Source organism: Pipistrellus hanaki (genome assembly GCF_964339955.1).
Source record: "Pipistrellus hanaki genome assembly, chromosome: 3".
Lineage (NCBI taxonomy): Eukaryota > Metazoa > Chordata > Mammalia > Chiroptera > Vespertilionidae > Pipistrellus > Pipistrellus hanaki.
Window position 1 is genome coordinate 111,229,023 of NC_140505.1, and position 18,065 is coordinate 111,247,087.

At 41.9% G+C, this 18,065-nt stretch overlaps 1 protein-coding gene and 1 long non-coding RNA gene across 2 annotated transcripts; one reads left to right on the forward strand and one right to left on the reverse strand.

Moving 5' to 3' along the window:
• Nucleotides 1-457: 457 nt before the first annotated feature.
• Nucleotides 458-3,315, forward strand: BTG1 (BTG anti-proliferation factor 1). The gene is made up of 2 exons (XM_084879980.1): nt 458-1,023; nt 1,994-3,315. Exons 1-2 carry the CDS (start codon nt 876-878, stop codon nt 2,359-2,361), a joined length of 516 nt encoding a protein of 171 aa, XP_084736106.1. The 5' UTR covers nt 458-875; the 3' UTR covers nt 2,362-3,315.
• Nucleotides 3,066-17,397, reverse strand: LOC311620525. Its single transcript, XR_014794707.1, has 2 exons — nt 14,561-17,397; nt 3,066-14,514 (listed from the first exon to the last, which is right to left on the reverse strand). It is a non-coding gene; the product is annotated as an uncharacterized lncRNA (long non-coding RNA).
• Between the last annotated feature and the right edge of the window lie 668 nt (nt 17,398-18,065).

The window sequence follows — 18,065 nt, forward strand, 5'->3', positions numbered from 1 at the left end:
CACCCCGCTGCACACCCGCTCCTCCTGCCGGGGGCGCCGCCGGCCAGGTCCACTTGGAGCGGGATGGCGTGTGAGCGCCGAGGACGCGCGGCGGCCGGAGCAGCGGGAGTGCGCACACAGCCGGGCAGAGCGGCCCTCACCCGCCCCGCACGCAGCCTCTGGCCGGAGAGCCCAAGGGCCGCACTCCCGCACGGATGCACCGGCCCTGGGCCTGGGGCCGCAGCGGCCGGAGGGCGGGGCCAGGCCCGGGGGCGGGGCCAGGCCCAGGGGCGGGGCTTTCACACGCACCCAACAGCTTCCCGAGTCCGCCGCCCCCGCTCTCCCTCTCTCCGGCCGCCACTCCGGGTTTATTTGTTTACAAGCGGATTACGTCAGCTCCGCCCTCTCTTCCGCGCGCCTCCGGGCCCGCCCCCTGGCCGCTTTTCCCGCCCCCTCCGGCTCCGAACCTGCTTGCGTCACAATGGTGCGATCTCGGGATTGGCTGGATCAGGCCGTCACGCTCCGGCTACGCACTTCCTTTCCGCGGCGCTATAAAAAGTGCCGCCCGGAGCCCGCATCTCTTCGCCGCCCAGAGCTGGAAATGCAACTGCTGGGAGCTTCGGAGGCTGCTTAGCTGGAGGCGGAGGCGGCTGGGGAGGTCCGAGCGATGTGACCAGGCCGCCATCGCTCGCTACCTCCTCTCTCCTGCCGCCTCCTGTCTCTCAAATAACTTTTTTTTTTTTTTTTTTACTATAAAGAAAAAAGAGAAAAGGAAAAAAAAAAAAAGTAGCCGCCCGCCCCTCACGCCCTTCTCTTCCTCTTAGCCCTCTGACCTGAGAGGGAGCCCGGGGTGCCGCTCCGCCGTCGGGGCCGCGCCGCCGAGCCCCGCCGCCCCCATGCATCCCTTCTACACCCGGGCTGCCACCATGATAGGCGAGATCGCCGCCGCCGTGTCCTTCATCTCCAAGTTCCTCCGCACCAAGGGGCTCACGAGTGAGCGACAGCTGCAGACCTTCAGCCAGAGCCTGCAGGAGCTGCTGGCAGGTGAGGGGGCCTCGGTGCGAAGGCGAGGAGGGGGGTGCCCGAGGGGTGCGGGCCCCCCAGCCCCGGGCGGGCGGGCGGGCGGGCGGGCTCGGGCCGCGGGAGCCTGGCTGCGCCTCCGGCCGCCGCCGCCGCGGGACCGACCGGGACGGGCGCGCTGGACGCCCAGTAACGGCGGGATCCGGCGAGGGTTAGGGGGTTGGGGGCTGGGCCGAGGGCGCCCCCTCTCCCCACGGCGGCCAGGGGAGGGGAGAAGAAAACGGGACGCACAACAAAGAAAGTAAAGCCCACTGAGGCGGGAGCCGCGGTCCTCGGACCTTCCGTCCGCGTAGCTGGGGACAAAGGAGCGACGGGGCTGGGGGGTGGGGGTCTGCGCCCCCACTCTCACCCCCGCCCCCTAACCGTCCGGTGCGGGGCGGCCGGCCCGGGGGGGCCCGCGCCGCTGCCCCGGAGCCAGCCTGGGACGGACGTGCCGCCTGCCCTGGCCGCCTCCTCCCGCCCATTAATCACCGGGCTTGTCACCGGGACGATTGCGCTCTGCCCAGAGCTTGGTCTAGAGTCGCTTGTTTTTCTTCCCTTTCGGGGTGCGCAGTCCGGGTGCGCTTCTCTCCTCCAAAGCCCTATAAACCCCATTGTGCGCGGCTTCGGGTGAAGAGAGTGCGGCTTCCCGCCCGGCCGCCCTGCTATCTCGCTGGCCCAGGCTGCGCGCCTGGTTCCTGGTTTTGGCGGCTCCGCCGGTGGGTTCCTGGACATTTTTTTTTTTTTTGGTCCCGAACTACTGTATTGTTTCCAACATCCGGCCCGCTCACTCCCCGCACACGCGTAGCAGTGAATGCAATGCTGGGCACTTACAAAAAGTTGATCGTTTTCATTTTCACCCCTCAAAGGAGCCATTGGGGGAAGGGAAAACGACCAGCGGTAGCTGCAGGTAACCGTCTAAGCATTGTTTTTTCTCTGTTCTTCTCTCCTGTAGAACATTATAAACATCACTGGTTCCCAGAAAAGCCGTGCAAGGGATCAGGTTACCGTTGTATTCGCATCAACCATAAAATGGATCCTCTGATTGGACAGGCGGCACAGCGGATTGGACTGAGCAGTCAGGAGCTGTTCAGGCTTCTCCCAAGTGAACTCACACTCTGGGTTGATCCCTACGAAGTGTCCTACAGAATTGGAGAGGACGGCTCCATCTGTGTGTTGTACGAAGCCTCGCCGGCAGGAGGTAGCACTCAGAGCAGCTCCAGCGTGCAAATGGTAGACAGCAGAATCAGCTGTAAGGAGGAACTTCTCTTGGGCAGAACAAGCCCTTCCAAAAACTACAATATGATGACTGTATCAGGTTAAGATATAGTCTGTGGATGGATCATCTTATAATGGATGGATAAATTTGATTTTTGCTTTGGGTGGGCTCCTCTTGGGGATGGATGGATTATGGAATTTAAATCATGTCACAGCTGTGAAGATCTGGCACAAGATAGAGTGGTAAAAAAAAAATTTTTTTTAAGTGACAGTGCCATAGTTTGGACAGTACCTTTCAATAACTTAATAGCCTGTGAGTCCAAGTAAATGATCACTTTATATGCTAGGGAGTGAAGTCCTAGGGTGGTTTCAGTTTCTCCCAGACGCTGTACCTAAATTTTTACATCAGTCCCTTTAAATGCAAGTCTGTATCTCAAAGAACTGATCTCTGCAGTAGATCTTGCAGATGAAATTTGCACTATTACACTTGAAAATTGTTAACTTTTTGGCAGCTGAATAGAAAGCTCAACATTTTAAACAAGGTAGTACTGGAAGTTTTATGACAAGACTTTTACCTAGCACTTAAATATGTATAAATGTACATAAAACAAACTTAGTAGGCATGACCTGGGGAAATGGTCAGACCTTGTATTGTGTTTTTGGCCTTGAAAGTAGCAAGTGACCAGAATCGGCCTTGGCAACAGGCTTTAAAATTTAAGACCCTTAAAAAGACACTGTCTCAACTGTGGTGTTAGCACCAGCCAGCTCTGTACATTTGCTAGCTTGTAGTTTTCTAAGACTGAGTAAACTTCTTATTTTTAGAAAGTGGAGGTCTGGTTTGTAACTTTCCTTGTACTTAATTGGGTAAAAGTCTTTTCCACAAACCACCATCTATTTTGTGAACTTTGTTAGTCATCTTTTATTTGGTAAATTATGAACTGGTGTAAATTTGTACAGTTCATGTATATTGATTGTGGCAAAGTTGTACAGATTTCTATATTTTGGATGAGAAATTTTTCTTCTCTCTATAATAAATTGTTTCTTATCTTGGCATTTTAATTAATCTCTTGTCATGATTATAGACGGTCAGCTAAAAATATATTTCTCAGAAGACTTAGTTTCTATAAGCTATGTGAATGTCAGTTGCACACTGGTCATGCTAATAAGGACATTTATTTGATAACGAGCGAAGGTCTATGTATACATATTTAGATGCTATAGAGGAAACACAGGGTTGTTTTTTTTAAAAAATCTCAGAAGTCAAAACATGGACATATTCCCAGGCCAAATGCATGAAATGAGGATGAAACAAAAGGTAACATCTACCAAAAATGATACTCAAAGGATTACATTTCATTGCTTCCCAGTTGAAGTGAAGATACAAATGTTCCATTCTGGCCCACCTTTGAGAAACAATTATTTTGCCCTTATGGATTCCTTGTTCAGTAAAGAAATCCTGGGGCAGATGACCCATAGTCTTAAAAGAACAGGCTAATCTCTACAGAGAGATTGGTTGCTTTTGCTTTTCATCAGCTGCAAGATTTACATTAAAAAAAATCACTTAATCTGGAATTCAACAAAAGGTATGTTTATACATTTTTATTCTCAAAAGTTGTAATGCTGAGCTTTTGATTTCTCATTTTCAGACTTATTTCAGTTAAAGCCTAACAACCTAAATGAAACACATGAACATTGTTGGAGTGAAGATTACTCGTACACTGCCCTTACGATAGAGACTTAGTAAATTTTTGTTTGTAAAGGATAACGTGGTTTTTCTCTACACAAGTAACTTGCCATATAGTAACTTTTTTTTGCATAAATTAAACATGTTCACACTGGAAAGTCTACTTGAAATTAGTAATCCCAATATGAAAATTTATTTTTATCTGTAGGGTTAAATTATGACTTTGTAGATTATACAGGAATGCACAGCTAAGCCTGCAGGTTTTTGGAATACAGATAATGTGTACTTGATTAGCAGGCTATATTGGGAGTTTGAAATATAACCACAACACATAAGACTACCCTTGCTAATAACGGTTTTATTTTTCTGTTCATTTTTTGAAAACCCTCCTCCCCTCTCAGTCTTTCAAACTTGAATGTACAATAAAACAAATGGTACTCCAGTCTTGACACAGGTCTCACACCAGTGTTGAAGACTAGTGTATACCAACTGCATTTCCTATGGCAACTAACTCCTTTGAAGCTAGATAACTGATAAAGCTTTACATAACCTGGGACCTAAGGCGAAGTGAGGAGACTTCTCAGATGGAGAACTGGTTTTGAAGATCTTCACATCAGACTTTTCAGTACTTTAAAATAAATTTGGTAGGAAGAGAACTTAATAAAACATTTTATTTTTGAATTCAGGTGATGTCTGGCAAGAAAGGAGCTGTTAAGTTCCTCTTTAAAAGGCAAGCATCACTGAGGCTTAGCAGCCAGCTGTTTCCTGTGACTTTAACCCTGCAGTCCCCAGACAGTTGTCTAGTACAGTAACTGATGGTTCTTGTTCACTGCTTCTGGGGAATGTTTACCTAGCTATTTTGATGAAAACATTTGAGTGTCTGTTGCGTGCACATGTAGGTGTGTACCAAGCCTGTACATGTAGTCGTTTATACCAGTTGTGTACTTTTAGTTTAGTAGTGAAAAATTTAAAAGGCTTTTACACAGCCTGAGTTAAAGATAGTTCTTTCATGAAATCATTTTAGGAAATGATTTAGAAATCATTTTAGGAAAGGGTGTCTGCTTTCAAAACCATTAGTTGTCAATGACACCAGGAATTCAGTTATTGGCAATAAGTTTAGGAATGTTACTTTCTGAGTTTTAACGGGTAGTTGTAAAATTATTTCCTCCAATTGTAAGTATTGTTTTTCTCTAATGATGAAGGAAGGCTTATAATGGGTTGTGGATGGCAAATTGTTTATGCAGGATAATATGACTCTTTTTCCCAGCAATCTGGAATGGGAATCACATGAGTTAAAAGGAAGCACTATTCCTGACTAGTCTAGTGTTTCAAGGTTTTCAGGCTTCCACTAATCTTAGGAATAAATACTATCTGCTGTTAGACATTTCTGATACTGCCCTTCCTCTTTGCAGAAGAGAAATAGTATTTTGTTTATTGAAATTTAAGGATGTTGTCTCCCCCATTTGCACTCCTATTTCAGATGATGTGATAAGATGCTATTGATCAACTGTGTGGGGAGAGTTTGTTTGTCAGTAGTTCTAGCTATACACAATAGACTTACACAAGAGACTTCAAAAAGTGTATTTTGGATTTTCTGAAACAATAGATTTCTTATATATTTGAAGGTATATAGACTGCAAATAGTTTAGCATCCATTTTAGTCTTGGCAATTGAACTTTTGTATATGGCTGCTACCAAAACATAATGTTTTATTTTTCATATTTGGAGCATAATAATAGTATGAAATTTTTTTTTTTTTTTTTTTTTTAAGTTTGTACTACTAATCAAACTGAGCTCCTGAGTCTTTAAGTCATTCAATACAGAAAGGCCAGAGGAATTTCTATGAGTTATAATTTCTGGTTATTTCTATGTATCTTTATGGGTTTTTTTCCCCTAATAATGGCATAATGTTAAGCAAGGTATTAAATTTTGTATTTTTGAGATGTTCCTATACAAGTAAGACTTAGATAGAGAGTATTAATAGTAAAGATTGACACAATTTCCTGAACAATTTGTAGTGTAATTGACACAAGTTCTTTTTTACTGCAATTTTAATTTGGGTTACCATTTACTTTTGGCATCATTCAGTGTGTCAAACAGGAATAGTTAAATGATAAGACTTTCACGCAAGTCATAGGATTCTCAAAAAAATTTTTAATACTTTTCTATCATCTCATAGTTGAATAAGTCTTACAATGAGTATTTTGGTCTTCAATTTCTGATTTTCATATGAGCTTTTTCATGATATTTACCATCTTGGAGTTGAAGATGGCAGTGGTCTTTTGGGAGTTTTGTACAATTATAAAGAGTAATAATGCTGAAAGGTGAAGTGACTTGAGTCCTGGGGCTAGATAAAAAGGGAAAGGATGAGAGAAATGAAAACAAAAACAGGAGATGGAGGGATTTAAAAGTTTGGTAATAAAAATGCATTTGCTGGGGTCATAGATGTTTATCAAGAAACTGTCCTGCAGCACAGTCTTGGCAGGAAGTTTGGGGAATGCTACTGTAGGGATTCTGTAATTCGTGAATCTGGGACAAAGTCTGCTCTCATTTGTGAACATGCAGGTCAAAGTGCTAGTAAGGTTTATGGCCCATACTAAGTAGAAACTGGGTTTGGGGGAGGAGTGGATGGGAACATGAGTAAAACATACCCCTAAAGGTGTTTTTGAAGAAATTCAAATACAGTGCTATGCCTTTGTCTCAGAATTTTATGAAGGGAACATCTTTGTTAAGCTGTCTGTTATAAACCACTTAATAATTGTAGCCTCTCTCCTTGTACCTTTAAGTGGTGAAGGCCATTTGTGACCCCGTTCCTGATGCTAGAAGGATGATTAAGTATAGGCCAGACACCTAGCATCACAATAGGGACCACCAGGCAAGAAAATAGTGCAATTAGCGGCACTCCTGTATTTAGAGCATATTTCTTCAGATTGTAACATTCATAGAAGACATGTTTAATAATTCTCTGGATAGGCCATTTCCAAAGTTATGTCATTCTCTTAAAATATTTCCACATGTGTTTCATGTGTGTATGCAAAAGCACATGGTACCTTTATAAACATATATGCATATTTGGGGGATATGCTAAAATTTCTTTGATAGGGGTGCATGATCAAAAATGTTTAGAAACTGTTTCTCTAGTTATCACCAAAGTAGATGAGTGCTTGCTCTCCCAAGAATAATTTGTGATTGTTGTATTCTTGAAGTGATAAGTCTTAAAATGAAAAGCTGTTGTGGCAATCCAAAGAGGGTTGTGTTTTCTAATTTTAGCTGATCTGCTTAGTCCTTATTTGTAAAATGAAGGCATCTTTTATAGCCAACAGATACCAAAATTAAGTGTTACACCAATTCAAAGTCCATGTGCTCCTGTATATTAAACTATGTATTGCTATGTGTTGAAATTCCTATTTTATGTTTTTAGAAATTTCCTTTTTAAATGTTACGGCTTTTGTAACATTTATTTTCATGGTTGCAAAATAACTAAGTTAATGTAGTTTTACATCAGTAATTAAATTTGTTTTAGCAATTATGGTTTAACCAGAAGTCCCCTGTATTTTTTTTTTTCTTTTCTTTCTCTTGTTCAGAGCAATCCCTAAATTTTTAGGAAGGAAAAATGGCTAACAAACTTTATTTGAGAAGGTTCTATTGGTGGGCCTACACCTAAAGATTCTACAGTTATACTATAAACAAGATAGAATGCATTTTTCAGTCTTAATTTATGGCAATTTTGTCCCCTTGAGTAAATAAACTAAATGGAGTTGTATTTCCTATTAATTGCATTTGTGAGCCTTGGAGTTACCAATATATATTCTTATTTGACTTCTCAACAACTGGGTGAGGTTGGCAAATAAGTAGGTCAGTATTTTTTAATTTTTATTTTATGAATAGGAAACTGAGGTTTACAGTGTTTAATTTGCTCCAATACTAAACAGCTAATAAAGAGCTAATTCATCATTTGAACTCAGTCTATTTCTATCCCCAGAATCCAAGCTCTTAACTCTTGTTATATAGGGAAGTATGACTTATTTGTTTTGTTTTCCATTGTTGGAACATGTGTGTTTTAACTTCTCCTTGCTATTGGCCATCTTTGGTCCATTTTTATTATTTAAACCCTTCCACTCTCAATGTCCACTAGGCTTACAGTTGTCGTGGGCTTTCTTTAGGAGGCAGTTGGGATGTAGTATAAAGAATGGACTCATAAGGATGAGTTGGAATCCAAGCCTGTCCCAGGTACCAGCTGTGACTTTGGACATGTTGCTTTGCCTATCTAAGTCCATTACTCCTTATGTAAAACTGTGGATAAAAATAAGTCTGTTGTCAAGGTCAAGCATGAAAATTAGCGATAATGGTTGGATTCTTGGAAGTTACAAATTCTATATCATGGAGGCAAATTGAATATAGCAGATTGTTTTCTTGAAAATTTGATGTTTCCGTGATTGTCTTTAGAGTTATTTGAAAGTTTGCTTTAGCCAATAGCTGCAAGAAATATACTTGTGTTTTTGAAATAATATAGGAAGGAAACGAACTCCTTTTCCCTTTTTTTAAGGGTAGAAATAGATAAACCAGGCTTGGCATATTTATTTTACAGACCTCCCTGGACTGTGTCCTTAATATTGGGTTTTCATAGCTATGTTTTCAGTAAAAAAAAAAAAAAAAAAAAAAAAAGGAATCTTCTGAGGTCTTTTTGTCTATATTGAAGACACCTTGAGAGGAGTGCTGTACCCAGGTGGGTATAGCATTGCTGCCCTGTACAATGCACGTTTGCATTCATTATCTTGTGTAATCCCCACAAGAACTCTTTGCTGTATAAAGTAAGTTGACTTTTCCCAGGGTTTGCAGCCTTCGAGCTATTTGTACTTGGCCGTGCTTTTGCAAGATATTTTCAAGCTGGTTTTTAAACAGGACTCAGTGGTTCTCAATCGCATCTTAATCTAGAGTGGTGTGAGTACTTCCTTTACTGCAAAGAAAAGCAGCCTTTTTATAAGTTATCAGTTTGGGCTTGAGTTTCTTCTTGTGATGTAACCTGATGCAACCTCTGCTTGAACCACTAATACTGTAATTGATTTCTTTTAGTCAGTCATAAATGAATCATTGACCATGAGTTCTTTTTAGTTTAAACTCAATTCCCTTTTTCTATGTGACTGTATCTTCATCGAATAACTCGCTGCTGGGTTGTATAGCATTACTGTATACCTCAATGAAGGAGGTACTTAGCCAGCAGAGCTTCTTGCTAATTTATTTTGCAATAGTATAGGAAACAAAGGGCCCCATTCTTAAAAGAACCTCAAGAGACTTGCAGGCAAGATTCCTTTGACCCTTCCAGAAGTATTGCATCTTAAAGCCCTGTGTGGTTCAGGCCCTGTGAAGCCTTAGACATTAGTCAGTGTGTTCCTATGTTTAAAATTGTGAGGTAAGAATAAGAGTTTTGAATTAATTAAAGCAAGGGTTAGGTGGCCAGTTTTCTCAGAACAGTTATTCCTTGAGGCAGGAGTTATGGTACAGAGTTTAGAGATGGAATGCTAATGTAATATTGAAACGTTAGATACCAGCTACCCCTCTAACTCCCAGATTATTCTTGCTTTTTCCACATTACACTGTCCTTTCTCAGTCTTCTGGGGTGCTTTCTATGGTTAAAATGTGATTGGTGCTTTGTCCTGTTCAGCACATTCACTTAACAGATACTCACTGAGTTCCTCAGTGTGCCCAGTACTGCACTCAGCACTGAGGTTGCAAAACTAGTCATCCCTAAAGGGACTAAGAGCCTAGTGACAGAAAGTCACCAACAAAAGTAAAAATCGGACCCGAGACATAACTAAGGAAAGGAAAGTAGTAAAGTGGTGTCCTGACAGCTATAATCGAGTGACCTCCATGGAGAGACTTCCCAGAGGAGGGGCAGGAGTGAGACCTGGAGGCTGAGGAAGGGCTTCTGTGAAGGAAGCAGGGCAGGGGTAACAGTGCACAGACCTGGCTGGAGTGTGCAGTGAATGGGAGAGGCCGAAGCAGACCAGGGACCGGGGTGGAGAGGAATTAAGGAAGTGAGGCCAGCTGCTGTGGGGCTTTATAGGTAGACTGACCTTATAATTTGTTCGATAAGTTTATCAACCAAACTGTAACTCTTGAGAGTGAAAACAGGGTGCTGTTAATAATTAAACCCAGGTTATAAGCCAGAACAGATTATCACCTCACTTTCCTACGTTAAGAGTCTAATCTCTGAATAAGGACTCGGCAACCAGCACTGCATCTGCTTTCCAGTGCACGCACCAAGGAGTAAGAACACCTTATCTAGTCCAGGAGGAACCCAAACAGAACTCAGTGTTTTCTGGAACAGCTAGGTTGTTATGATTTGTTCTGGTACAGACATTAGTTACTTTCATGTTGTAAGGGTTCAGCATGGAAGGTTGGGTTTTAGTGTGAGCTGCTAGATTAGAGGCACTTTCATGATGTACAAAACAGCACAATTTAACCATATCTTGAGCATTTTCCACATTTTTTTTTTTGTTACAGCACTTGTCATTTTTGCAATGAGTATTTATTTGAATATCATCTTTTTAAAAATGGTTTCCTTCTAGGCTTAACATTTTGAGTGTCAGTACCACCTGGCCATTCTTTCAAGGTGTGTGTCACATTTTTTCCCCCCTTCTCTTTAAATCAATGTGAAAATTGTATACAGTTAAATGAGCAGAGTTCGGTAGAATTTGCATACCCATGTGATCCACACCCCAATCAAGAGATAGAACATTTCTTCCTTCCCCAGAAAACTCCCTTTTGGGGCATTTAAAATTTGGTTAAATAATATGGTTATAGAGTCTGGACTCAATAAAAAATGAGTTGTTTCCCTCTCCTTTTTCTACCTTTATTTTTGTTTCCTAATTATGCGGTAATGGTTTCTTTAAACATGAAGCAAATTGTCATCAGAAGAGTACGTCCCTGCTCAATTTAGTTTGGCTTTTTAGCCTTTTAAAATGAGTAGTGAAATTTGAGTCATATCCCTATCACTGACTCACAAGCTTACTAAGGATTGCCTGGCGTTTATTATTAGGCCGAAACTTTAGAATCATGATCAATTGAAAAAGATGGTGATAATGCCAAATTTACATAACACCCCCCTTTTTCTTTTAGTCTGACCATGTCACTCTTTAGCAGATTTTTCAGGTAAAAGGAGCCAAGTGTTAAAACTGTATATATCTGAGTCCTAGCCTTAAGGACTTCTTTCCATCTCAAAATTCTCAGCTCCAGTTGCCAAAGAGCAGCTAGATCATAGACTTAAGTTACAGCACAATTAGTTGTGAAATTGATTGAATTCAAGAGCTGTGTGTCACTGTCTTTAAAGATTCTTGAGTGCAGAGATGGGAAGACTTGTCCTAAAGAGACTGGTAATTAATGAGTGGGATTTACTGAGGGCTAGGAAAGGAGATAATTCACCAGTGATTGAAAAGGGGTTTAACTCCTTTATTTCCCCTGTAGATTTAGTGTTCTGATTAGGAACAAGAACTGGAACCCGATCTTGAATTAATATTTTTTTCCTGAGAAGAACAATGTGTTCTGCTTAGCAAAGCCTCTACTGCCAAAACAATGGCGAGGTGCGGTGGGCTGTGGTGGGCTGTGGTGGTGAGTGGTTTCAGTATTTCCTGCAATAACATCTAATGTTTTACTACTAGTTGAACACACCCCCCCCCCCCCCATCCCCTCATCCCCTCCCCGCATTCAAATTGCGAAAGAATGGCAGCTAAGTGAAGGTGTATGGAAGGTGGCAGCCAGGTTTGGTTAGTAGAGAGATAGAGACTTGTCAATGGAAAGTCCTACTCTAATTACATATTAATATTACTTATTTTTAAAAAGAAGTTTCATGCATATTAAGCACAGGAAAATTTAAGTGGTGTTCCTTTGTTTGCATGCTGAGGACAACTTCCCTCTATTTCCCCCCTCTGCCCTGTCCTCTTCCTGGCACGCCTTCCCAGGAGCACCAGACCACTTTAGACCCCGTGCTGTGCTCTCCACTTCTGTAAGAATCTGACCTGATGTTGCAGGCACTTCCTGTAGACATCCTGAGTGCCAGGACTGTGCTAAACACCTAGCACACCCCTTCACTAATGCCTCTCACAAGCCTATCAGTCATCTCTGATTTGGTATACTGAAGTGCAGAGAACTATGGGGTGATTGGAGGCTAGAATCCAGCTCCTAACCAATATCACATCCCAGTGCACTGCTTTCTGACCCCATTGTATTTGTATTTGTTTGCACCCATGTCTGATTTTCCCTTTTAGACAAGAAGAACTTGAAATCAGGACCTCAGAACAGAGCTTTAGAAAATGCTAATAATTAATTAATCTTACTCATTCATAAATATTAGTTGAACAGCTACTATGTGTCCAGAATTCTTCTAGGCCAGTGATTTTTCAGCCAGTATCCTGAAAGAATTTTTAAAATATGTAATGCCTGACTACTTAGTCAGGGATACTGATCTCTTTTTCCTTAGAACAATATCTCTCTGAATCAAAATTATACATATATCTTTTTTTTTTTTTTTTTTTTTTTTTTGGTAGATAAGCCAAAAATATTTGTTGGTGTTTTTTTTTGTTTTTGTTTTGTTTTGTTTTGTTTTGTTTGTTTTGTTTTGTTTTGGGTGCCACAGAATTTTAGTAGTTTATGTGTGCCATGAGATGAAAAATGTTGAAAGTGGCTATTCTAGGCATTAAGAAATATAGCAGCAAACCAGACATCCTTCCCCCTCGGAGAGGGAAGAAGACAAGTCAGTGGCATGTATGATGCATGAGATGGCGGCGGTGCTCAGGGACAGGGCAATCTGTGGGTGCTGTAGGAGACCTGGGAAGCCTGCAGCATCCACAGCACCTTCGGGTGGGAGCAAGAGGAAGGTTGCTATCTTAAGTAAAATAGTCAAGGAGGTGATATTTGAGCAGAAACTTGGAGACCAGAGATATCTGGAAAGAGAACATTCCATTCAAAAGATTGAGTGAATGCCAAAATCCTGCCAGGCTCCTTCCTCCCCAAATACTTAGTTGCAATTTGGTATTGTTGGATGCTCTTTGAGTAATGTCAAACTATCTGGTTTAGGACAGTTGTTTCCTGACCACTTTTTACTTAGTTTGTTGGTCATTGTATGCTATAGGAATCAGCACAACTTTGATAATTGGAATACCCAGTTGGATTTTTGTATTAATCCTCTCCATTTTAGAAAGAATTACAGATCATAATAAGCAGGCTGAGAAGAAGACAATTGTCACACACACACACACACAAAAAAAGTCTAGCCCTGGCTAGTGGCCTCAGTGGTTAGAACATCGGCCCATGGACCAGAAGGGGGTCCCAGTTTCCATTCCCAATCAAAGGCATGTACCTGGGTTGCAGTTTTGATCCTCAACCCCAGTTGAGGTGTATGTTGGAGGCAACCAATCAGTGTCTATCTTACATTGATCTCTCTCCACTCTTTCTTTCCTCCAGCCCCCTCCCTTCCACCTTCTCTTAAAATCAATGGAAAAAATATACTCTGGTGAAGATTAACAAAAAATAAATAAGCCTGGCTTTTTAAAACTTTATAATACATATGGAATGAGAATTGATATTCAATAAAATGATATAGTCTCAGCAAAATGCTCAATATTTTGTTATGATGTATAGATAGGCAAGCTAACAGACAAGCATTGAAAACAAAAGGTTTTCTTGCTGACATTTAGATGACTGGAAAATTCAGTTATCCAAAATGCCTGTCCCTCACACAATCTGAGATTAAAGTTCAGAGGCTGTTATCATTTAGAGCACCTGCCATTCATGAATGAGACAAGATAAAAGCAAAGGTGCATTACCTTCATCATGCAGCCACTCAAAGATTATGGAATACTTACTCTATTTAAGGTGCTAGCAGGTATCTGACCTATTCTTGAGTTACAGAAAGTCCCTGATGTTAAGATATAAAAGTGGATATTTCCCTGCTTGCCTTGTCAGTGATGATTGAAAATGTACTTTCTCAACTATATTTCACCATAAATTCTGTCCCAGCCATGTTCTGAACTGAAAGAATAAGAATCTTCTTCTGAACAGTTTGAAACTTGATGTAGCCATCCAGTCTAATTGTCTTTCTTTGACTATATAAAAATTGAATGAGTACTTTTAACATTTTAAGATTAAGTCCATATCAGATATGATTCTCCCTCATCTGAAAGTCCAAGCAAAGCTAAAAAGGCAGTAGAAATCCAGGCTTCTAGATTTATAAAGGATCTCTTTAAAAACTCCTAAACATGAACCAGATAATTCTGGCCATTCAACTAATAATGGTGGGGAAAGAGGAAGAGAATGAATGAAAAATAGAAAATATACTTTGAAAAGCAATAGTGATGTTACTTAGGATTTTATGCAGAACTAGAACTTTCATCCAAAGCAAATATTTACCAAAGGAGTTATGGGACCTTTCCTGGAGATCTTTTAAGTAGACTTAAAACCGCCAATTGCTCTTGTAAATGCTGATTAATCTACATTTTCAGAATATTTCAGAATTTACATATATATACTAGAAGCCTGGCACACAAAATTCACACACAGGTAGGGTCCCTTGGACTGGCCTGTGATCAGGACTGATCTTCCCCAGCTGCCTGCAGCTGGTTCCACCCCCTCCACCACTGTTGGTCACCATCTGTGTGTGGGGGGCAACTGGCAGGGCAGTTGGGGCTCCACTCACACCTGTCTTGGTCTGATGCCGCCCACAATTGCTGCCACCCATCCCCAGTTCCCTGTTTCCCACCGGCAATCAGGGCCTGCAAGCTGGGGGCAGCTCCTGCATTGAGTGTCTGCCCTCTAGTGGTCAGTGTGCCTCATAGTGAACGGTCGTTCTGCTTTCTAATAGATTTGCATATTATGTCTAGTGCACAAATTCATGCAAGGATGGAGTCCCTCAGCCTGGCCAGTGATTGAGGCCTATTGGGGGGCTGGACAGTCGGGGGGGGGGGGTGGCGGGGAGGGCTGTGGGAGGTTGGCCACCAGCAGGGTGGGGAAGGAGGGGCTGTGGGAGGTTGGCGGTGGGAGCGCACTGACTACCAGGGGCAGCTCCTGCGTTAAGTGTCTGCCCCCTGGTGGACAGTGTGTGTCATACCGACTGGTTGACCAGTTGTTCTGGTTATTTGGTCGTTACGGTCACTTAGGCTTTTGTGTATATATATAATTTGTCTAATGATGATAGTACCACAACCAAAATTCCCTAATGTTACATTTGGAGACACAAGTAAAATAAACATGTTAATCTGAAACTCAATATCATGGATCCAGGTAGTGATTATAGCCTTGTGTTTTTGCTAATAATATTTATTATTATAATTTATGGCATCTCTCCAGGAAGATTTCTCAGATTCATCTGTGCAGATTAAAGTTCATTCTGTTTATCATAAAGCTGGCAATGCCTCTCTGGCTTTGAAAGGTGTGCTTTTGCCCTTCGTTTTTCATAAGAAAAGTCTGCCTTCATTTCCTAATGAACGTCCCTTTGTTTTTCTTCCTTCCACTTATTCATATTGAACTTGTCCATTTAGCTAGGAAAACACTGTACTATATAGAACAAAATAAAAACATCTAAATGTATGGTTGGACAAACATTTTTAATCTGAGTCATTTGGTGTAACATTTTGTGTTAGGCAATAATTAAAGTTCCAATAAGACTTACTGAATTGGAGCTTTTCGTTGACTATCTAATAACTTAAAGGTTTTAGGGTGTTATTAGAATAAAAATAGATTTCACTATCTTGAATTCAACTCTCTGGCTTAATATAGTATATTTTTTTTTTTCCTGTAAAAACTGTTATTTCACTAGAAATATATTTCAGGGGAACAAAACACAGACACGTATGTATGTGTATTACATACGCGTTTGCTGGGAGACTAGGGGAGGAGAAGGTTAGCATTGAAAAGAGGAGAGTAAATTTTAAGAAATGATACAAAGGAAAATCTCTGCATCCATTTGAGTGTCCCATCTGAATGCCCTTCTTAAATTAGTGCATTGGAATTGAGTTCTACTTCACGTCGGAAATGGGAATATATAAGCTGGCACATTGACACGCCCTAGCCACATGCTGGTGGTGAAGTACCAAAGGCTACAACATTAAAAAAAGAAAGAAAGAAAAAAGAAAAAGAAGCAGCAGCAAATGGAGCCCCACAATATGCGTGAACCCCAGTTAAATCACTGGTTGGGTGCGGGTGTGGCGGTTTGAAGATGGGAAAGAGGTCCTGAAGCTTCTGTGCAAGACTCATTCCTGAGGGCTTGATTTTTTTTCTGACCCTAGTTTGGCCTTAACTTCAAATTTACCCATTAGGATCTTAAATTAAAAACACAAACAATACATCTCAATCCTTTTCTTGCTTTAACAGGCAAGGCAAAAAACATTCCCCAAACATGCTCCTGGGCCATTTCAGGGTTATATGTAATTTCAGGCACACTCCTTTCTCTCCCGGGAGAAAGCATGTTAGGATGTAAGAGGGCAAGAGCAACTGCTGGAGATGCTCCGTTGCATGCAGAAAAGTCACCGCCCACAAACACAGGTGCCTGATGCAACCTGGTTTTTGCCAGGGTCACCCTGTAGATTGAGCAAACCATTCTTCTGACCTGATCAAGTCCAATGTCATTCTCAAGTTCCCACATCCCTCAGTAGCACATCCTCTCCTCTGAATTCTGCTCTTGAACCATTGCCTCTGCCGGGGTAGATCAATTTGGTGACCCTTTCATCAGCCGGTGCGGGCTGTCCTGTGTGCACACTGACCAGATGTGAAGCTTTGCCCTGTCCTCATTTTGGCAAATATTCACTCCTAGAAAGCAGATTTTAGCAAAGGTGGAGAAGAGGAAGAGACTAACACTGCAGCAGCATAGACATTTTGCATTTGCATTATTAGGATCTTTTAAATGCTTTGGTCATTTCTGGATCCCAGGATTCAGGTCCTTTCTCTTTTCTTCTTTTCCCTTCCTGCCCCCCCCCCCTTCCCGCCCCCCACCTTCTTTTCTCCACTTTCTTCCCCTCTCCCTTCCCTTCTCAGCTTTGTTTCTCAGGTGCAAAACTCCAATTCCTAAGGGAGTCCAGGGTAATGCTTTCTCTTTCTGCTGTCACTGAAGGAACACCCTCAAACCCCCCCCCCCAACCCCCACCCTGCTGCTTCACAATTATTTTCTAGGTGCAGTTACGGAGAAAGGTAATGAGGAGCAGAAAAGACAGTCGAAGACTTCAGGACTAGCAGACAGAAAGACTTCAGACATGTCTGCATTTACTTAGACCCACAGAGAAGGCCTGAGAGGCAGGATAGAAGGGTTTTAGGCCCAACCTCTAGAGTTTGAGATTTCCTGGTTGATTCCAGCCCCAAACCTGCTGCAGGTCACAGGAGGCAGGCACTTTATCCTCTGAGTGCCCTATTCTTTGCCTGTAAAATGACTTTGGAAATACATCCAATCTTCAGCTCTGAAATTCAACCTCTGAACACAGGTGTGTTTTTACATCTAGGTTTTGCAAAAACACTTTGGACAATCAAACCTGACCTGACCTGGAGAGAAGTCATCTTCCTACTCCTGTATCTGCCACACATCTTACTGCAGGAATGTCGAAAGGAATTCATACTAGATGGCACGTGCTCTTTAATGACTTATTAAAATCTGAAAAACGCTGAATTGTAGAAATATGAGGGGCCTTGTGGGTTTGGGATAAGGTTTCCACTTCAGAGGGCATTTGGGATCCTACAGGGATGATTATGAGGGGCTAACAAGACCCGGGACAGGAATGCTCACTCAGTAGAAGTTGGCTGCCTTTACTATCTCACTGGGTTGTTGAATGAGTGCTTACATGTACAGTAGTCCTCCCTCTTAATCCACAATTTTGTTTTCTTCAGTTTCAGTTACCCGCGGTCAAATGGGATCTGAAAATATTAAATGGAAAAGTACAACAATAAAAAAAATGCATAAGTTTTAAATTATTTGCCGTTCTCAGGAGCAATGAAATTTCAGGTGTCCTGCTCAGTCCCATCAATGTCTTGAATCATCTCTTAGTCCTACATCTCCACGCTGTATAAGTTCCTGCCTTAGTCACTTCCTGTGGCCACAACACAGTGCTACATCCCACTAATCCTTGTTTTAATGACTAATGGCCCCAAA